The 22,601-nt window shown below is 28.2% G+C and overlaps 4 protein-coding genes across 6 annotated transcripts; 1 reads left to right on the top strand and 3 right to left on the bottom strand.

The window, feature by feature from the left end:
- The first annotated feature begins 50 nt into the window (after positions 1-50).
- LOC112687218 (rootletin) lies at positions 51-15,268 on the top strand. Of its 3 annotated transcripts, none has more exons than XM_025559804.1 (24): positions 51-269; positions 5,391-5,428; positions 5,944-6,180; positions 6,459-6,731; positions 6,791-6,948; positions 7,011-7,386; positions 7,445-7,591; positions 7,654-8,187; positions 8,290-8,587; positions 9,437-9,735; positions 10,235-10,429; positions 10,493-10,669; positions 10,733-10,915; positions 11,010-11,202; positions 11,267-11,626; positions 11,694-12,124; positions 12,208-12,601; positions 12,935-13,227; positions 13,289-13,576; positions 13,650-13,862; positions 14,009-14,290; positions 14,354-14,571; positions 14,633-14,756; positions 14,813-15,268. In XM_025559804.1, exons 3-24 carry the CDS (start codon positions 5,962-5,964, stop codon positions 15,020-15,022), a joined length of 5,865 nt encoding a protein of 1,954 aa, XP_025415589.1. In that variant the 5' UTR covers positions 51-269; positions 5,391-5,428; positions 5,944-5,961; the 3' UTR covers positions 15,023-15,268. The 3 variants fall into 3 exon arrangements, with proteins under 3 accessions (XP_025415589.1, XP_025415592.1, XP_025415590.1); XM_025559805.1 differs by lacking the exon at positions 51-269 and adding an exon at positions 5,310-5,327; XM_025559807.1 differs by lacking the exon at positions 5,944-6,180 and having other exon boundaries at positions 54-269; positions 14,813-15,267.
- LOC112687220 lies at positions 2,210-3,838 on the bottom strand. The gene has a single exon (XM_025559808.1). It carries the CDS (start codon positions 3,795-3,797, stop codon positions 2,244-2,246), a length of 1,554 nt encoding a protein of 517 aa, XP_025415593.1. The 5' UTR covers positions 3,798-3,838; the 3' UTR covers positions 2,210-2,243.
- Positions 15,269-20,302: 5,034 nt separating the features above from the next.
- Positions 20,303-21,033, bottom strand: LOC112687217. Its single transcript, XM_025559803.1, has 2 exons — positions 20,764-21,033; positions 20,303-20,671 (listed from the first exon to the last, which is right to left on the bottom strand). Exons 1-2 carry the CDS (start codon positions 20,896-20,898, stop codon positions 20,303-20,305), a joined length of 504 nt encoding a protein of 167 aa, XP_025415588.1. The 5' UTR covers positions 20,899-21,033.
- Positions 21,034-21,877: 844 nt separating this feature from the next.
- Positions 21,878-22,595, bottom strand: LOC112687216. The gene is made up of 2 exons (XM_025559802.1): positions 22,519-22,595; positions 21,878-22,452 (listed from the first exon to the last, which is right to left on the bottom strand). Exon 2 carries the CDS (start codon positions 22,449-22,451, stop codon positions 22,122-22,124), a length of 330 nt encoding a protein of 109 aa, XP_025415587.1. The 5' UTR covers position 22,452; positions 22,519-22,595; the 3' UTR covers positions 21,878-22,121.
- Positions 22,596-22,601: the final 6 nt, after the last annotated feature.

Below are 22,601 nucleotides of genomic sequence, written 5' to 3'. Positions count from 1 at the left end.
GGTGCAAAATATTATTTTGTTTAATTCATTGCTGGTCAATACTACACAAAGTTAAAATTTGAAAAGATATTTATAAGCAATTCAATATAAAAAACTTTTACTATCCATTTTCTGAGACATTTATTATTATATTTAATAACATATTTTTGTCTCTCTAAGGACGTACTATATTCAGTTAACAGTTTTGATGTAGTATTTTATTGAAAAATCTAGATATATCCGTATATGATTCAATCAAATAACTGAAAATGGAATTTCCTTTTAAAGTAGTAAGTTTTAATATTTTTCAAATTACTCATTTTTATGATAATAATAATCAACTGTATGTTGTACATAAACACCGAACAATATAAATTATTAAATTGTAATTCATTTGATTTAGATATTTAAGTGTATAATTATTAGAGGGAAAAAAATTAAGCACTGAAAATACAAGAAGTCTTTGCAGCCTATAATCATAGCTAAACGAAGACTGTCTAAAGTATTATTAGTTTTACTATTACAGGGTTCTATTAAATATATATAAATTATTATCCTTGTATTACTTTTCTTCTACAATTTAACCTTCCATTATAATTTTAAATAGGTTTTTAATTTTATAAACTTTCCATAATACAATTAATTTTTTTGTGGAAAAATAGTTTAAATTATTGAAAACTGTATATAGAACAACCATTTCAATTACCTGGACACATTCAAGTGTCCAGCTTTTCGAAAAAGAATTTACAAAGTGACATGTGTATAAATTATTTCAAATATTTTTTAATTCAATATCTAGCCCAAAAATTTTCATATTTGTTGCAACAGGTTTTTAAATTGTTAATATTTTTAATCTCTAAAAAGGTCTTCAAGCCTCCATATTTATTATTGTTTTAATCAAAACAAAATCTATAGGTTATAAAAATTGAAATTAAGTAATTATTTCATATGTCTTATAAGCATTAGTTAGGTAGCTATTAGGAATTTTAAAATCTGTCTTTAAAATACCATGTAGATGAAATTTTTTATGAAAAATGTTTACTACATGAAAAACTTTCACTATGTTTCATTTCTACAATGTAACTACCAAAAAAAATTACAAATTATTGTAAAACCATAACATTTTCACTTAGTCAGCCCAAATTCTAGATTATAATGTTATCGATCATCAGTGCTGTTATTAGTGGGTAGGCAACTTATACAAATGCATAGGGCCTTGCATGTAACATAAATTCTGGTACCCAAAATTTGTCAAGTAAGAATAGTTAGATATATTTAGACGTAAGGAAATTGTACTGCTTTTGCCTAAAGCTTTGGAAAAACTTATGACGTTTCTGATTCATGTTTTCATCATGTGGTTTATTCAAGTATCTGTTTTTATTTTAAATAATTTAATTTTTCATTCCATTTTCAGTGATAAATATTAATACTATATTAGACTAATGTTGTATTAGTTTTTGAATCAATAAACCACTCTGTTTCTATGACAATTGTTTTTGTTTACACAATATTGTGTACTGAATACATTTTATTTATCAAACAACAAGAGCTTAAATAATACATTTTAATTAAAAAGTAAATTTAAGATACAGGAAAATATTGTAAATTTATCAAAATAATTATTTAACAATATCTTATTAAAGTATGATGTATTTAATAATATTCTATAAAATAGTGATTGTATACTGTATACAGTAAAAAATGTTTCTTATATTTTATATATATATTATATTATATGTATAGAGATGTACATTTTTATTTGCATATATTTTCGTCCATCATATTTTTAAATGGGTTTAGCGGATATTATCATGATAAATTATTATTTTATTATTTTTGGGTAGTTAAACTCTTGTATGTTTACATTTTAAAGCATCTGAATTCTTAAAATTACATGTTGAAGTGACTTAGTATTTCGTTTTCTATGACCCATATCATAACGACCGTGTAGCAATTCGCTTTGCTGGATTTATTTCGTAACAGTTACTCCCTTGCACCAAATCTTTTTTATGCATTATTGGTACCTGTTATATATTTACGATTTACCCCATAACATAGTTCTTCATAATACTAATACGTTTTTTTTTCCTACCAACTACTGGAGTATAAAAAATACGTTAAAAAAAGTCATTACCTCGGCTTTTTAATTTTACGAAACTTAATACTATCTTATAAGTATATATTATTAGTAAAAAAATTACATTTTCTAGTTATATATAACAATATTACTAAAATAAATTAAAGTTTTGTACAAATCTATCTATTTAAAATGTTGTATATTTGTTTTTCTGATTCGATAATTTTGACTTATCTAAGACATTATGTATACTAATTATAACTAATTGTAAATTATAATAAACAAAGAACGGCAATGGATCCCAATATGTAAAAAACATTTCTTTTTTTGTGATTAAAATGTTCAATAAACGTTTAATTGAATAAAACGTATTCATATAAATAACTGTTTCGTAGATCAATTTTGTAACGTAATATCTTTCGGTTATTTCCATTTTTGGCGATAATGATTGATGCGCGCACGGTGGAAATATTATTTTTTCTAAATTACTTTTATAAAACGTGTATATTATGGGTACTCCGATTTGACATTCTAATGGTATCACTTTTTTCGAAGGTGTTATACAAATTTTAAAAGTCAGAATGCTGTCAAACGAAAATGACAACGTTGAAATAAAATGTACCACCCAATTATCAATCAATTCGTTTTGCATGATATTACCGTTTCGTATATTACACGTCACATTTGCAATAACTTTTCCATTTTGCACTGTCGTGCATGTATTATAATAAGTTCCGAGACAATTTTGTACCAAAAGCCACGGACAGTCATCGGAAACCGTTCCTGGCAGCTTCAAGGATTTTCTGGTTGCTGGCAATTGTAAACTGTGTTTAGTTTTACACCCGGACAATCCAATATTGACAATGAAATGTTTGTCGGCCCGAAATGATACGTTATCGTACAATTTTATAATGTCTTCTTTAGAACAAACTCTTAAATGTTTTGGAACTAACATGCCTTCAATTTCACATTTGTGAAACACTTCGGATAAATCATTTAAAATAGAAATTCCGTCGAGTCCTGGCGCGAAACATTTACATCCTAATAATTCCAAATGAGATTTTGCTACCGCGTCGTAGTATGATGATACTGTGGTTCCTGTAGGCACATAAAAGTTAACCCGTTCCTTTTCTACGATTGATCTTAAAGCGTCTACATATTGAACACAGTTGTCATCGTTCGGCTTCGGTATGGTGTAATAATTATCGACTGCTATTGAAAAATAAGAGAGTTCTGCAAAGCCTTCTATTTCGCATAATATAACTCTGGCGCCAGTTAGATAAAAGTTTCTTGCTAAATGCAATGTTTGTACAGTGCTTCCTCCATTTATCAACACTGTACGTTGTTCTCCTTTATGTTTTCTTGTTGCAAAGCAAAAGCGTAAAATATATTTTGAAATTACCAAAGGTATTCTTATACATTTCCATGTCAATATTAACCAAAAACATAACCACATTGATGAAATTCGCAGTAGTAATGTATTTATCCACTTTAAACCTAGGAATGATTTAAATAATTTCCAAAAGAACGTTATGTACCAATTAATTGTTCCGACCTCACCATTATGTGGTTGTAACAATCGACCTGGTGGTGGAGAAGTCCGTCTATCTAGGAGATAAAATGTTGATTTAGAACGATTAAAGCTGTGTGAAGGTGAAACAATCGGTGAAGAAGTACAGCTACCCGAATTGCACTGGTAGCGGTCATTAGAAATAGGTATTTGACGAACTGTGTCCGGCATTATGAACAAGCGAACTAGTACTGTTGAAATAGAGAAACTTGGTTTGGTTGAATGGTCAAAGTTCTGAAATACATATTTTATCAGGTTTTGCGGATCGCTTATTTTCAACCTTTGATTTGTTTAGAGTTACCTATATAAATAAATTTTATTTTATAAATTTAAAATATTAATTGTTAATTTAATACGATTTTCACACGTATCATCAGATAAACAGAATAATTTGTTTTAATAAGGTTGCAATGGCTATACTGTTGTAATAATAAATATCGACCTTATAGTAATAATTTTCTTCTCATAACTCATTGGTCTAGTCGTTCTTGAGTTAAAAATGGTTTAACTAATTCGACATTGTTTTATTTATACAGATATGTATAGTAATATTTAAAAATACTATTCAAAATATAATAAAGTTCTAGTACGATATATATACAGAAAGATTAATTTTTTGCTATCATGTTTAATAATTTTTCTCTTCAGACATAATTATCTTGTATCCCCATTTATATTAAGAAATAGATAGATATAATACACACAAAATAATATGAATATAAAGTAGTAATTACAATTTAATTACCGAAGAATAATACTGATGTAGTTTGAACTTTAATACACTTAATCAATGCTGTTATTTGTTTCTAATATTTTTTATAGATAAATTAAAAAAGTTTTAGTTAACGGAAATTAAATAATAATATAATTTATAGTTCTATTGATATTTAAAACAAATTTTTTTATAATTTAAAATTCCATTAGATTTTATTATACTGATATGAGACGTATTTAATATATTTAAAACATTCAACTTTATTTCAATTTAAAATTATTTACAATTTATAATCCTTATACTTAGATCTATAAAATTATACATTTAGTATTCTGTTGTACATTTATAGGCTTTAAATAGTATTAATTTTTAAAAATAGTGATTACTAGATCTATTAATAAAAATAAAAAAAATATTCTACGAAGATAGTATTTTAAATAAAGCATAACAGTATTATATTGTACATGAAATAAAACCTGTCTTTGATGGATTTTTTATCTTGTATTATCAACAAATATATATTGGTATGCATTATTGAAAATTTTACTACTGCAGGATATTTCTTTGGTTTTATTTTCTCATGTGATTCCGTCTTGGACAGTTTTCATTTAAACATCATTGCCTCAGTTGGACATTTTAGTGAATGCAATTAAATCGTTTCAAATATATTAATAATCATTGATTTCATAATATGTCTATTTTATGATAAAAAATTAATTTAAAATAATTTATTTTAATACATTTAATTTTTAATATATTTTAGATATTGTTTTACTTATGCGGAAATGGAAATTTAAAAGTTTTATTCTATAATGTTAATTATTATTAAAAATATTATTTTTATTTCCAGCAGTTTTTATTTAATAAAATCTCTGTATTATGGACCTAAATAGTAATCATTTTTATAAAGCATTGAAATTATTAGATATAATTTTAATTGTTGTTGTAGAATATATCTACAAGTCGCATAAAATCGTTTTTATCACGTAATAATTATAATTTCCTCATATCAATGTACTCAAATAATTAATAAATTATATTGTTTTTAGGTAACACCTGATATAAGTTCGGATAATCATGGACCAAGGTAAGACATTTAATAATATTTACAATGGAACTTTATAATAATCTTTAAAATAACACTTTGAACTAACATATTAATGCTAGTATTACATTTATATTTTATTTTTACACTGCATTATCAGTGGTTGTTTTCACGACTATTTTTACTTATTGTTGCACGCGCAATGCAATTTCTCAATGCTTTATAATCGCTTCCTGCTGTCAACTTTCAAAACTTTTGTGATTAATATTATGTCTGAAAGGCTGAAACCATTTCACCCGCATTTTTCCTTTGAGTAAAAAAAAAAAATTAAATAAATAAATAGTGCCAGTATGATTTTGCGAGTTACCCTATCATGTTTAGTTTAAACGCCACCATAACATTATAAAAGTACTGAAATTATCTGATCATATAATCACCCTCATTTATTACCCATTATATTTAACCCTAAAAGAAAACAATCAATGACAGAAAAACGTTATGATTTAATACCTAACTGAAATATGCATAAGTCATGCGATCCGTAACTCCGCCTTTAGGGTTTACTGTCGTGTGTCATGGAATCAGAAGTGTCACGTGACGAGAACAATTTGTCTCCGTATCTGTCGGCGAGATCACGGTTACCCCTTTGCCTACCCGAAGACGCCAATATGGAGATGGCACTGGCACCTGAATCCCCAAAAATTGAACAACAGTCGCAAAAGACACTCGTTGTTGAGGTGGTGTCTCTAAGACCGATTGAAAAATTCCGCAGGGCCGTTGCTAAAATGCCTAGGGTAAGTATACTTTTAAAAATGATTTTTAAGTTCAATGGTCTTCCTGATTGAATTACTATCAAGCTTATCATCGAAAGTATTCTGAATTTGCTGTTAGTACCTCAGTTTAATGATAAATCAATTAGAAAGTTTTTATCAGATTTAAAAAACTTTTTAGGGTGATGGTAAAACTTAAAAACTCTTTTTAGTAGATATATTGTCTTTATTTTTACACAATTGCACCGCAAAGTGTTTAAAAACAATTTTTATATAACTTATATTTTAAAATATTTAATTAGTTCTCTAAGAAAGAAACAGCTTCACAAGGGAAATCCAGAAATGTTCCAAAACTGGGTACTGAAGGTATAGTTCGAATGGATGGAGGACGAACAAGTTTAAGATTACCAACAAATCGTTCACAAAAATCCGAACCACCAATGGATTTAGCTCGGGAGAACCAGGCTTTACACGAGCGCCTGCGGGAAGAAGCTGCTCGATATGATAGACGTTTAGACACTTATAAATTGGCACAACAGAGACAAGCTGTTCTTGTTAGCAGACTCCAAGCAAAGGTTAATTTTTAAATTGTTCAATCACATGATTTTATATTTAATATAACTTTATATTCCAGGTTATGCAATATAGAGAACGATGTGCCGAGTTGGAAAGGGAAATGCGAAATAGTATTCCAGCAATTGATAATGTTAGGAGTTATCGTGATTCAATTAGAGATTATCAATCAATGGACTTGGACTCTGCTTTGCATGCTTTGGAACAAGAACGGACCAAGTACAAATAATAATCTATTCTATATTTTGGCAGTCTATAAGATATTATTTTTTAAATTTTAGGTCGGAAAAAATCCTTGAATTAAATTCTACTCTTAAAGATCAGTTGGATGAGGCCCAAACAAGTAATGAAATATTATCAACAGATTTACAAAAACTAACAAGTGACTGGGAAAAAATGAGAGATGAAATGAATGCTAAAGAAGATGAATGGAAAGAAGAAGAACAAATGTTTAATGAGTACTGTTCATTAGAACATGGTAGAATGATGAGTCTTTGGCAAGATGTAGCTCAAGTGAAACGAATGTTCACTGATATGAAATCATCAACTCAGCAAGATCTTAATAAAATTCGTAGTGAACTTTCATTAGCATCAAATGACATGGTTACTACTTGTAGTGGTTTAGTGAATGCTGTTAAACGGTCTACATATGCTGAAGTATTGTATGCAGTTTATTATAAATTATCTAAAAATTATATGCCTTTTTCAATTTTAGGAAAAACAATATGAGCAACTTTTGAAAGAAAATACAACACTTCAAAATAAAGTAGAACAACTGCAAAATGATTATGAGACCATATGTTCACAGTTACGCCAAAAAGAAATGCAATTAGAAGATCTTAAGGCCAATCTTTCTGAAATTGTGAGTATTATCAGTATTTTTAATTTATTTATAACATTATTTAAAATTTTGTACTTGTATAGGAAGATAAATATGTGGATGCCAATAAAAATGAAAAAGAAGCAGACAATTTACGTATTGATATTGATGTATTAATGTCTGGAATGCAGGATATAGTTAAAGTATTACAACAAGACAAAGATATTATTGGTGAAATAATCAGACCTCCAGCTCCACCCCATGTTCATCTTAGCACCTCAATTATTAAATCTGACTCAAAGTTGAAACCAGTTTCTGCAACTAGTAACTTTGTTGATAGTACTTTGTCAGCTGTCCAGTCAATTGTTTATAGATATCAGTCTAATATTCATGAACTTCAAATTCAATTATCATCTTGTGTTGATAAAATGTCAGAAACAAAAAAACATTGTGAACAGTTGGAAATATTGGAAAAAGAATTACAAATAAAAATTGAAGAATTAAGTAAAGAACTAGATGAGTGTCGTACTGTTAATAATCAATTAGGACATGAACGTGATTCGCTAGCAGAAACACTTGAAAGACTACGGAATGAAACTCAAGCATTGCAGCAAAACAGAATGCACGTTAGTGCTGTGGTAATGTATTTTAAAATATTAACATATCTACTTTATATCAAAATCAATAAAATTATTATTAGAAAATATGAAATTAATAAAAAAAAAAAATTTAAACTTTAGGTAGAGAATATGAATTCTGATTATGATAAAATACAAAAATCTAATAGTAAATTACAAAAATTAAATGATACATTGGAAGATGAAAAAATGTTCCAACAAGGAGAGATAGATCGGTTATTAAAGGAAATTGATATAAGAATATTATCAGAAAATGAAGTACAAGATAGGTGTAGCTGTTTAAAAGAAGAATTGATAAGTATCAAAGAAGAATTAAATCAAGTTTATTTGGATAAAGAACTTTTAGAACAACGTTGTCTTGAGCTTGAAATTTTGCAAGCAAAAATGGAAAAAAATAAGGGTATTTATTTTTAATATTATTAAATAGTAAACACCAACAATAATTTATACTCCATATAATATTCTGTACATTGTAAAATATTTTAATAGTGTTCATAGTAACATTAGTAATTTTGGTTTTTCATTTAATTTTATATCTAGTATAAATCACAATTTATCACTTATATTTATTGTAAATTAGTGGTGCTCATGCTATACTGTACAGGAGCATGTGAACCACCCAAAAAGTTATATAAAAGATTATTGGATTCCTGTAGTAAATTATAATTGGTTATTATGCACATAATCAGTAAATAATAAAAATATTTGTTAAAAAGAACAGTTTTCGCAACTGAAGAAGTATGTATATTAATAATTAAATAATTAACGGAGCACACGTGTGTTGTGCTCCGTGCGGCCATACACAAGTTAGCTACATGCGTAGACACGTCGGTTAATAATACATGATCATTTGGAGCACAATCAATATGTATACTGGGCTAAATTTTATCGCTCCGCGAATCACATCAATCATGGAAATAAGATTTTGTGTTTATTTCTCATACAAAATTAGTATTTTTTTTTACTCACCTACTTAGGTTATTGGTAAAACCTAGTTGTAGGTATCTTACAAATTAATTGTGCACCACCTTATGTAAACCTCACGATCCGTCACTGTTGTAAATAAAATTTATAATAATATTAATTTAATTGTTATAGAACTATTGTAATTTATAATCATATTAGAATTATTTTATAAATAAAACAAATTATTAAAACATATTTATGAGAAAACTTTAGTAACTATTAATTTATTTTTAACTTTTGTATTTTTAATGTATTAAACAATTAATATTATAAAAATATTTAGGAGATCTTGAATGTGAGTTAGAAAAAATTACATCAGACCGAACTGATTGCCAAGATTCATTAGCTAAAGCCGAGTCACTTATTTTGGATGCAAATACAGAAAAAATCAAACTACAAAAAGAACAAGAGAAATTAAATGAAGAAAAAAAGGATCTACTAATTAAAGTAGATGATTTATCTAGTGATTTAGTAGCTCTTAGAAAAGAATTACTTCAAATGGAGCAAGATAAGCAAGAGTTAGAAGTTGAACGGTCAAGTATTACTGAAAAATGGAAATCAACATCATTGGAAAAAGAGAAGGTAATGAAATATAATTAATTATTATGTACAGTCGAGTCGCGATAACTCGAAGTTAAAGGGGGATAAAAATTCATTTCGAGATATGTATTATTCGAGATATCTAACTAATTTATAGGGGAATAAAACACAATTCGAGTTGTCATGTTTTTCGAGTTATCACAACTCGACTGTATTAAAAAAGTTTTTCTATCTTCGAATAGAAAAATTGAGGTAGACTCTTAGACGTTAACCAGGAGGGGGCTATATGGGGCACTTGCCACCCTCCCCTAGAATTTTAAATTTGTTTTCTAAACATTATCTGTAATGTGCCAATTTAGTAAACGTAGATTACTTTAATATAACATATATATAATTTATAGAAGAAAACTATCTTTAAATAATAATTGGATTATTTTATCTTATCATGTATCTTATATTTGATGAAAAAGAATAATGTATAAATAAAATGTATAATAATAATATCTAATTGTAATAATGATGAGACATATTTTTTATTTAGTTGGAAAATGAATTAGAAGAATTATTGAAAGATCGATCTCATTTGGAAGATCAGTTGATAAATGAGAAACACAAAAAACAGTCTCTTAATGAAGAATTAATTCGGTTAAATCAAAAGATTGATCATACTATGGAATCAAATTCTAGATTAAATATTCAACTTCAAAATATTATAAAAGAAAGTGAAGAAAAACAGGTTGCGATTTTAATGACTACTTTTTGTATTAATGATTAAAATTTGACTACATTTATTATTTAGATTGCTTTAGACGGGTGTGGTAAACAATTAGATAATTTGGAACGACAATTATCTTCTCTGTGTGGAGAAAAAGAAAACCTTGAAGCAATGTTGTATGATGTACAAAATAATTTGGGAATATCAGAAAATCGGTGTAAGCAGATGGAACGGGAAAAGCAAGAATTATTAATAAAACAAGTATGCAATTGGAAGAAATTAAAATTGGATTAATTAATTAATTTTTTCTTTTTTTTTTCAAAGGAATCAATGAAAGGTGAAATATATCGCTTGTGTAAAGATATAGAAAATTGTGAACAAGCTGCAAATCATACTAAGACTGAACTAATAAATCAATCTAGAGCTTTGGAAATAGAATTCCAACAAACCATTGAAACGTTGAAGAAACAAGCTGAAGAAAACATAAAAAAATTATCAAACGAAAAAGTATGGTTTATTGAAAGTTCTTGAATGAAAATAGCTATTTCTTAAATAATTATTGTCATAGGATAATAGGTAATTAAGAAATTTTTTTTTTTAGGAAACATTAAAAGTTAACTATGAAAGAAAAATTCAAGAAGATCTAAACCGATTAGGAAAAAGCAAAGATAATGATATAGAAAAATTAAAACAAAAATTAGATGTGTTACAGAAAAATATTGACACTATAACGCAACAACATGATGAAGCGCTATTGAGGGCTGAAAATGATAAACAACAAACTTTATTATTAGGTTAAAAAAAAGGCAGTAAAATAATTATTAGTTTTATTTATAAACATTAAATTCTTTTTTTTAGTTCATCGAGATCAAAAAGCAGTAGTTACTAAATTAGAAAGTGTTAAAAAAGAATTACAAGGAGAAAAGGAGAACTATGAACGTTCCCTTAGAGAGACACGTGGAAAATTAGAGAATGAAAAGACTTTGGTAAGCTCATTGCGTGAACAGTTAGCCAAAGTCAAAAATGAATTAAATGAATTACGTATGCAATCTGAAAGTGAAAGAAATCAATTAGTAAGTCAAATAGATGAAATTCAAATGGATCGAGATAAACATATACAAGAATGTATGGAAATAAAATCCCAACTTTGCATGGCAGAAGATAAACTAGATAATTTCCAAGCTCATTTGAATGATATCAGTAGAAAATTAAAAGAATGTAAATATTAATTTATTGTTAGTTTTTATAATTCAACCTAATTTATTTTAATTTCATTTGTATTTAGCTGATTCGATAGCTGATCATACACGGAAAGATTTGATGGAGACCAGACGAAATTTAAATGAAACTACTATTGAAAAAGAAAAATACCAAAGTTCCAATAGAGAATTACGAGAACTTATTAAAAGATCTGAAACTGATAAGCGTGAACAAGGAAGACATTTAGAAGACGCCCTACAAAAGATTGCTGTACTTGAAGAAAAATGTAATCAAATTGAAGGAGAGCGTTCACGTTTAAACACTGAATGTAAAGAAGCTAGCAAGAGACTTGAAGAAACTGAAAAAACATGTAAAGCACTACAAGAAGATCTTCAACGAGCAGCTGTAACAGGAGAATCTCGTAGAAATGAACATAAACAATTACAAACAAAATTGGATGCTGAATCTGAAGAAAAGGAACGGGCTTGTGAACTTGCTCAACAACTTAAAAGAAAAGTAATACAAATTATAAGTATCTATTCTAATGAACTATTATAATTTAAAGACTAATGAGCTTTCACTAATGAATTATGGTTTAGGTTAATGAACTAGAAGGAATTTTGGAGGGTTATGAACAAGAAATCATGCGTTTACGTCATCGTGTGGATGAAGATGATTTGCGTTGGAAGACTCGTGAACAAGAACTACTTGATCGTCTTGAAGATGGAATTGGTCATGAAAGAAAACTTGAAGATCAAAAACATAATTTAGAAGTCTGCTTATCTGATCAAACTGTTCAGATTCAAGAACTGAAATGTAAATTAAGTGCATCAGAGGGCCGTCTTCGCGCAGCAGATGTTCAGCTTGCAGATTTAGAGAGAACTAAACGTGATGTAGAAAATCGACTTAATACAATATGGTCGACTTTAAAACGTGTTACTGGCATGCAAGCAGATGGATCTGTCAGAATAAGGAAATGGAGTCCCAGCAGAAGTAATAATAATTATATTTATAATAATTTTATTAATATTTATTAATATATATTAATACATATGTACAGAGCTAGAATGAGACAGAAAACTGCTCTATTATTTTATAAATATGAGTTTCAATTATTTAAGATAATATACTTATTTATTACTCTTATATAATATTTCGAATTTTGGTTAAAGTGGTTTTTCTGATAATGAATAAGTTTTAGTAAAACAAAATCGACCTATTTAATTAAGGATTACTTATTTTTAATATTATTGTAAATTCGATTTATTCTTGTTTTTAAGTGTATTTATTGTAAATTAAATTTAAATGTATATTAATTTTTTTTAGTTTTGGACCAAGGTTCTGAATCAGTTCGTATGGATGGTAAGGTAGTGGATCCAGAAGTAGTTAAAAAGGGTGTAAGAAATTTAATGCAACAAGTAGCACTAGTAGAAAGAGAAAAAGATGATTACAAATCTCAACTAGCAAATATGAGTCGGCAACTTGAAGAAATTGGAGATATCCATAAAAAAACAGATAGTAAATTGAGTTCAACTATTCAGATTTTAAGGAAACTTCAAGATGAAAAAGTTGATCTAGAATCAAAACTTGGACAGAAACAAACTATACTCTTATCTCAAGTAAATATTTTCTTACTATAACTAATGAGCTCATATTTTTAAAAATTGAGGAATGTTATAGGCAGCAGAAATTAAAGAAAAATCTGATGAGATTAAGAAAAATAAAGAAATATTAACTAGCCAAGAGACTCTCATGCATGCTGACAAAAATGAAAAAATGCAATTGAAAGAACGTTTAGAAAAGTTGAAAATTCATTTAAGTCAATTAGAAGCTGAGAAAAGACATCTCCAAGATGAGTTGACCCAAACTGAATCAAAAGCTACAAAACTAGAAATTCTAAGAATTGGCCTTGATGGAGATTTACAGCGGTTACAAATTATGTTACAAGAAAAGGATGGTCATATTCAAGTAATTTCAATAATATATTTTATTTATAATTATAAACGAATTATTATGTTCATTTTTTTTTTTTTTTTTTTAGAAACTTGAAGATAAATGTGAAAGTCATTCTAAAGCTTCTGCTGCACTCGAGGAAAGATGTGTTTTATTAAATGCTGCAATTGAGCGCTTGAATGCTTCATTAGCACAAGCTAATGCTAATGAATGTGATTTAAAGGCTCAAATTCAAGCACTTCAAAGATCATTACATGATGCTTCTTTGTCTTCTGCTTCTCATAATGACAAATATAAACAAGTAAAGTTGTCAAATTATTTGATAAGCAATAATATACCGTTTTATATATTTATAAACAATATCATATAATATTCAGCTTAATAAATCTGTACATTTTCATTAAATTGTGATATGTAATTATTAATTTGAATTTATTATTTATTTAGTTGCAAAGAGCATTACAAAATTGTGAAAATGAAAAAAAAATTGCTATGGAACGTTTGGACGTAGCACAGCATAATTTGGCTGACTGTCGCCGTGACCAACAGTCAGTGAATGAGTCAATTATTAGACTTCAGATGGATTTAGAAAATAAAGAAGTACAAAAATCTAATTTAGAAGCTCAACTTAGAGCTTTGGGAAATAAATCACTGCCAAGACAATCAAATAAGGATCTCTATGATGAAAGTTCTGATCTTAGATTTAAGTTGCAGTCACTTAATGATAAGGTGCAACCTTGAATAATTAGTGAAATAGGTTCAGTTAGATTATTGAAAATATTTGTTTATTAGGTACGTTTGCTAGAATCAGAAAAACGTTGTTTGGAGAAAAAAGCTTTATCGAGAAGTAAAAGTTTTGAAAGAGTAGATTATGAAGGAAAATTTAGTCAAGGTGGACGATTTTTAGAAGAAAATAGAGATTTAAAAAATAAATGTGACGATTTAGAAAGAAGATTATATGAAAAAGAAGTTGAGTTGAAAAATCTCAAACTATCTTCTTCTGATTACAGGTAATATAATAAAATAAATAAATATTAACTTTAAGTATTTAATGGTTTATTTTTTTATTAGCTCAAATATACCTGTAAAACATACAGATTTAGAACGCTATCGAGCAGGGCAGTTACAAGCTGAACGCATGTTAGAAGCACGTGAGCAATCACATAGACAACAAATACACAGATTAGAAAATCAAGTAAGACTATTTGTAAATTAAAAAAAAAAAAATTTAATAAATGTATTGTTTCTTAGGTCGCAATGTTGAGGGATCAACTATCAGAAGAAACTAAGAGACGACAAGCATACATAAATAAAACGTCTAAAACTAGCCGTGAGGCTTTAGCATTGAGGCAAGCCTTGGACAAATCATTGTCAAAAATTGCCCAAGATCCATCACCAGATGCTACTTTATTGAAACACGAAGCACGCACTTTGCATCATGCCATTCCATTGTCTAAGTAGAATTGTTAGTATGATATACATTTTTATGTAGTTCCTAAATTATATAAAATAGAGCACTCTAAATGATAATTTTAGATTTATGCATTAATCTTTATGAGAACTAAGGATTTGTTTGTTTTTTAACTATTTAATTATTAATAGATTGTAATGATTGTATAATGTTACAAATGACACATTATTTCTATTTTTCATTGTATAACATAAATCAAACTTCTAATACCTATTGAAACTCTCAATACATAAGTTACGATATATTTATAATAATATATGAATGTTGTTACTGTATAATGATTGTTTGTCATACAAATATATAATATAATATATATGTCTGAGCTAGAATTTTTTTCTTAAATATATTTGTTGCTCTCTAAACTAGAGCTTCCTACTTCACGTGTACACGCTTTCATGTATTCACGTGAAATTAAGATTCGAAAATATAAAAACTTTTACTTGAAAACTTCGTGTACACGAGTAATTATTAACGTGTATACGTATGTTCAAGTATTCACGTATTTTAGTGTTAATATTTTTTTAAATTCATAATATTGTTAAACCAACAAGTTAACATTTTTTGATAGCCATGTTATTTTTTAAGGTGATTAAGTTATATTCGTACTGCTGTACTATATAATACATAATACTTAAACAAATAATCGTGATTACATGAATATATTAAAATACGAGAACAGGTATATTAAATTTATATTTACTAAGTATACGTCAATACTAATTTTTCATTCGCGTGTTCACATTTTCAATGGAGACCTCTACTATAAACCCAGTACAGCCAAAAAAATAATTTTCTAGGCGTTTAAAAAATACACATAAAAAAAAGTTGTTATAGACAAGAATGTATCAATATCATCACGTAAAAAAGATTCTAAAAGACATTAGCACATAATTGAAATTTTATCTTATGAATTCCAGTAAAAAGAAGGATTACCAAAAAAAAATCAATATGAAAACTTCAATTATTTTCCTTAAGCATTAATTTATATACATCTGTCGTCTCTTGTGTTGGGCGCCGTCAAATAATTTGTCTTCTTTTGGTTTATTAGTAGAAAGGAGTTTAAATAATTACTCAACTATAATTTAAACACTATATTATTTATTAAATATTCTAAGTCCAATTAATTTATTCATTACGTAAACTGGCGTGAAGGTGCTTGTTATGATCGGACTAAAATACATCTCTATACTGATCTGTTCGGGACAGCCTTATATAGCCTGTTCCGGTGTAATATGGTGCTCCTTTCCCCCAAGACAATAATACGTTTAACCAAACATAGTCTGGGTTATGTTTTAAATAATGTTTTATATTTTAATTACTACACCGAATTACTACACCAGTGAATAGAAACTATTAAACCTACAACAAACATTATTATTTCATCGGTTAATGTTTTTATATAATTAAAATAAATTGTTGTAAGTAATACAACTTTTACGTTTTAATATTTTTTTGATGGTACCGCAACCAAAACAATGATGAGGCAGATAATCTATTTACAATGTAAATTGTCTTATTCCATTTGTGTTTGTTAATTATTTTCATTCATACAAAATACATTTTTTATAATTTCTGCCAAGAGTATATATATGTTATAATTATAATATCTATACTCTAAGATGAGTATACTTGTTTAGTGATTTATATTTGTTTAGTAACAGTATTTTTATTGAGACCTATTTTAGCTAGCAACATGGTTCTAACCACATTGCAGTTGTAATTAATGAGTTGATGCTGTCCAAAATGAATAACTCTTCCACAGGGAGGAACTTAGTTCTACAACTGTTAAAAAAGTTTTCATGCTTATCATTTCTGAGATTATAATTTTCCTAAATAATAGTTTAAATATTTACTAATTTTTTTTTTTATGTTATCTTTAAAATATTTTTCAACATCATCATTTATGTAAACTGCATAAATTGCATGGTATTTATTTCGTAATGTGAAATGTAATAGCCATTAATTTATTACATTTTTTTTTTTTTTTTAGTTCTTCATATGCTGTTACTGCTAAATCATTTTTACCTATTTTTAATTTAGTTCTCCTAAGCAATAAAAACTATATGGATTTAATAAAAAGCTCCATTAAAGGGGCTGGAGCGTAACATGTTTTAAGGAGTAATATTTAGGCATTTTATATCACGTGAACATTTTGGCTGTGTCAATGTGTGAGTAGTAAATGAACATAGGTGTGTGTAATCCGTTATCGCGTTTATCATGCCACCGTACATCGAATTCCCAGAACTACAATAATAATCAAAATGAACATTTTATCTTTACATTATATTAATTTGCACAACTTCACGTTTTGATGATCCAATATTATTTTAATATAGGCAGTAATTTGGACAGTATAGTACTATAAAACATAAATAATACTGTGGGAGCGCATATAAATCTGGACCGTAAATATATGGAATTTAAAATCTGGATTGTATAAATATGGACTTTATTTATTTGGACTGTACAATCGGATGTAAAAATCTAGATTTTATATATACATATATGTTATTATTTTATTACCTACCTAACCATTTAAGCCTGCTGAGAGCTGGTCGTTTTTTCGCAAATTCGAACCAAAAAGCGGAAGAAAAATTCATCCGGTAACTAAATCCTGATTTTAATTTTGAAAACACATTTGAATTCTTTATTCTCTTGTCTATGTTTTGCGGGAAATAATTGTTTTAATTTATTCGTTTTTTTTTAAGCATACAGTAAAAGAAAATTAAAAAAAAAAATGTATTTGGTACTATGATAAATAAACGATACAATATTTATGTTACAGCTAGAAATACTACAATTCTTAGAAATGTTCTAGCGTCCATACGCGCATGCACAATTCAATATACACGAAGAAAATACTTTTGAACTTTAAATTGATGCGGTACCGTGTTGTCGTAGGTACAATATGTACAATATGTACACCGACACCGCGCACCGCGTTAGCTTCTCTCCAGCCACATCCCGGGTGGCGATAATATCGCACCAACACTTTCCTACCTACCTCGGACACCGGGCAGAGGGGGAAAGTTTTTGATGCCGATAAGGTAGCGCACCATTGGCCGGCGGGCTGTGTCTACGGACGAGGGCCTCATCTTACGACGGACACCGGTTTGGTCAACACCGACACACCGACTCCACCACCGTCACCAGAAGACCACATTCCGTACCTGTTTTGTTTTTGTTCGCTTTGACAATAAACTCGTGAAAAACATATTCAGTTCGGTTTCGTGGTTTTTCTTTTTTTCTTATTTTTTTTTTTTTTTTTTAAAAAAACACGATCCATTTCACTCAACTCTGACCGGCCACCTCACCGAGGGAAAACCTACCACCGACTTGAGGCCGTGTCAGCATGAATTTGCACGACTATCACTTGCATATTTTCGCGAATTTTACATATTTCGTAAAAATTTGAACTCTATGCACTTATAAAAATACAATTGTGACTTACACTTTTTGTTTTTTTTTTTATATCCGATAAGGAAAACTTATAAGGCACTCTGTATTAAATTTTCAAGATTTTTTGAGCGGCCAAATTTTTAATCGATATTTAAAAAAAAATCCATAATTTAAATTGTCAATAAATAGCTCGAAAAAAGTCAAAATGCTTTGAAAATTTGACTGTCATAGACAACACTAATATAAATATTTGGTGAAAATCTTAAGTTTTTAAATTTATTATTTTTTGAGTTATTGTAAAATAAAAGTGTGGAGCATACTCAAAACTTCGTGCATGAAAGAGATAAACAAAGAAATCCCCCCGCCGCGTCTATATTACACTTACCATCATCACTAGGAGACTGTCGCGGGCGGCCGTGGTGTCGTAATAATAGTATAATCACTATAATATTATAGTAAAAATCTAACTTAAAATATTAAAGAACAAAAAAACTCAAAACAAAGAAATTCGTAAAATTTCGATTTTGGGCGGTGCTGGCGAAACGCGCAAATTTTTGGATACGTTATTGCACGGAAACAACGATCGAGCGAATTTCGGGGATAGTCGTGCAAATTCATGCTAATTGCGTGCTAAATAATGGCTATGAAAAAATATATGAAATTCCATTTTTGCGATTGGGCGGTGCTGGTGAAACGTTTCGCCAGCACCGCCCGTTAATTTTTGCGATTCCGGAGAAATGGATGACATGCAAATTGCAAAATTGGTCATGCAAATTCATGCTAATTACGTGCTAATTATTGATAGTAAAAAAAAAAATCAAATTTTCCTAATGGGCGGTGCTGGCGTAACGCACGTCGTTTTTTCCGAGTTCTTTAATAAATTCGATTTTTGTTGATGGATGTAAGTTTCGGATCACTATGCGGTATGCTTTTTCGTCTTTCAGTTGATATGTATAAAAATCAACGTTGTATTCTTTTAGATATTTTATAACTGAGCGAAAGGAACTTATTGTGTCTGAAGTTTTAAGGCGTTTGTTGTGCTTTTGCATGTGAATTCGGCTGTGGGTTCGATTCTATTTTTTATGTTAGTGCAGAAAGAACTAAAATCGTTTATTTTAGTTTTGATAAATATTGGTGGTGGTTTTTTTTCTAATGGGGCTGGGACGTCTTCGTCCATTGACTCAATTTGACCATCTTAGTCAACTTGAGAGAGAAGAGCGTAACTATTATCAGTGACAAATTTTGGGTTAGAATGATTTTTAATGTTTTTAGATTTAGGAGAGTTTCCTTTGGAAGTAGGATTTGAACGCTAAAGTTTTTTTGGTGAAGTTACTTCTACCCAGTCAAAATTAAAGACACCGTCATCGGATATTTCAGTAGAATTTGATTTTTGTATAGTGTTTTGATTAATTATTTTTATTGGCAATACACATTTATTATTCTTTTCGGAGTTTTTGTTTTGTTTGGCAGTGGGTTGCATGTTGATAATAATTGATATTATCTACTAATTAGATTTGGGCCCCAAAAGGACGGCGATTTTTTTTTTTGTTAAAAAGCACTTAAAAATTTTAGTTTTTTTAACACTTTACGGAACAAAAACGATTAAGTATTTAGTTAGATTTTTAAGATTTTTAATAAAATCATAATTATCAATTAAATTACATAGATGCACACATTACGAGTGCCAGACATCGAATGTTCTAGAAATATAAATATAAGATCGTTATTTGTATTTATATTTATAATATTCATCATCAGTTATCACTTTTTTTTTTATTGTAACTATGTATCTTATATATACTTACAATACTTATATACTATATTACTTATGTATATGTATATATAAGTATACTTTTATACTTATATACATTTCATTCATCTTCAGATGAACTACTATCATCATTTTTTGAGTCATGCTTACTGTCAGCACCATAGCTTGTTTTACTTTCGAGTATTTTCAACTTAAAATATAATTCTAAATCTTCAGGAGATAGAGATTTTAAAAATATTTCCATCTTCTTTTGATATTGCGTTACACGTTTTTCATATTCATTCTCATACACTACGTGTCGCCATCCTGTTATACAGTTCCACTGATCTAAGTTTTTAATCGAGTGTTTTTCTTTTGGCGGATCACTTTTATAAAGCTCAAAGGCATTATTATACGGTAAAGGTTTTGGTTCATTTTTGAATATATTTAAGTGATGTCTTGGCTTTTTTGTATTTGCTTCACTTACGGTCTGAAAATGATAAATTAATTGTATTTACTGATACCTTATATTCTAAATATTAATTATTATCAGAAGACCATATTTATAATATAGCTTTTTACCTTATGGATCAATTCATTTTTATTATCTTGACGTCTGCGTCGATTATTCAAATCCTTGGAAGGTACTGCCACTTTTCGTTTTTTGGAAAAACTCTGAATTATGTTTTCAGACTTTCTTTTCCTCTTCAAATCCATTGTTATTTGACACAGTATTATCTCGTTAAATATGAACGGTTCGACAAAAAGTTTTAATCGTTCAGATTAATACTGGTAATAAATTAGTTAACGGTTATTCGTGCGAATGATCAACTAAAGACGAAACATCGAGGATTATTTTATATAATTTTTTTTAACTATAATCTAAATACCATAGCAACACATTTTCAAGTTTAATACAAAATTAAATCAGATGTTTTATGAATATTAATAAAAAATATTAATAAAAAGTTTAAATCTTACCTTGAAATTAAAAAATGTTAATTTATAGGAAGAAACTGAGCCGGTGGCTCTGGTAAAAACAAAAACTCCGGCTTGTACTTAGATGCTTATGGACGGCGATTTTTTTTTTTTTTTGTTAAAAAGCACTTAAAAATTTTAGTTTTTTTAACACTTTTCGGAATAAAAACGATTAAGAATTTAGTTAGATTTTTAATAAAATCGTAATTATCAAATAGATGCACACATTACGATTGCAGGACATCAAATCTTCTATTTTTTGAACGAGTTTTTCTCGACTTTCTAAATATATTTAAATAATATTTTAAGGGGATTGGAAGTGCTCCGTTTCTAAGGAGTAAACGATAGGCATTTAGTTTAACAGTTGAAGTCGCTTACTGCTGTTGTGTGAGTAATAAATGCTCATTTGTGTGAGTGTCCGTGCCTCCACTACTACCCGCATATTCTTAACTTAATTTTTTATATTAGGTAAATTTAATATTTATGAAGAACTTTAAATTACTATTTTTAAGCTTTTTTTAGCTAGCGAAAAATTTCTAGTTTCAAAAAATAAAAAGTTGAAATGTCTATAAATTGTTAAAAAATATTAAAAATATTTTGAAAATGTTATCATGTATTAAAAATGCAATTTTAAAGATTAGGTGAAAATTTTAAGTATCTACGCCTATTTGTTTTTTAAAATACACTAAAAACATTAATTCAATTCAGCCTATAAAAATTTAAAAAAATTATTTACGATAATATAAATATAATATAATAATAATACTTACTACACCAGAAAGGGCATTGTAGTTACTTTTGTAAGACCTTTTAGACCATGTACCGTCTGCTACAACCGTAATTAGTGGTATTCCATACCATTTTCGTCTACGTTATTTTCTTCCACTGCAAGTCTAGCCTCTTCTTTGTCAGCCATTTCCATTGCTTCTATAGCTGTGTTCTCGGTGTGTTTAATTAAGTCATTATGAATTTTTTTGATATAACGGATTACTCATATTAGGCATATTTAAAAAAGCTGAAAATGTGTCTAGTTGAGTATACCCTTGTCCAGTATTTACGATTGCAGCCACCATTGCCGAATTTACAGGCATACTAGCGCGATTTTCATTTGTAATTATTTCTTGTTTGTTACAAAAATTACACATAAAAACAAATTTAGAAAAAAATCCATTTCTGATTTCTTTTACCAAAATTAAGTTTTTGAAAGTACAATCGAATGGATGGTGGTCAATATTTTTAATGGCATCAAATAAAAACATTATATCAACTACACGTTGACCACTACATTTCATCCTTTAAAAATTATAAATTATTTTTTAATTTTAATTTTCAATTTTATAAAATTACTCCAACACTTACTCGACAGGTATTATATTATTTAATGCTTTTTCACCGGTATTAAAATTTATATTTTCTCTTTCAGCCTCAATCTGCGTTCGATT

This window comes from Sipha flava, unplaced genomic scaffold (assembly GCF_003268045.1).
Source record: "Sipha flava isolate LNK unplaced genomic scaffold, YSA_version1 336_pilon_pilon, whole genome shotgun sequence".
In the NCBI taxonomy this organism is placed as follows: Eukaryota; Metazoa; Arthropoda; class Insecta; order Hemiptera; family Aphididae; genus Sipha; species Sipha flava.
This window is presented reverse-complemented; position numbering and strand designations above follow the sequence as displayed.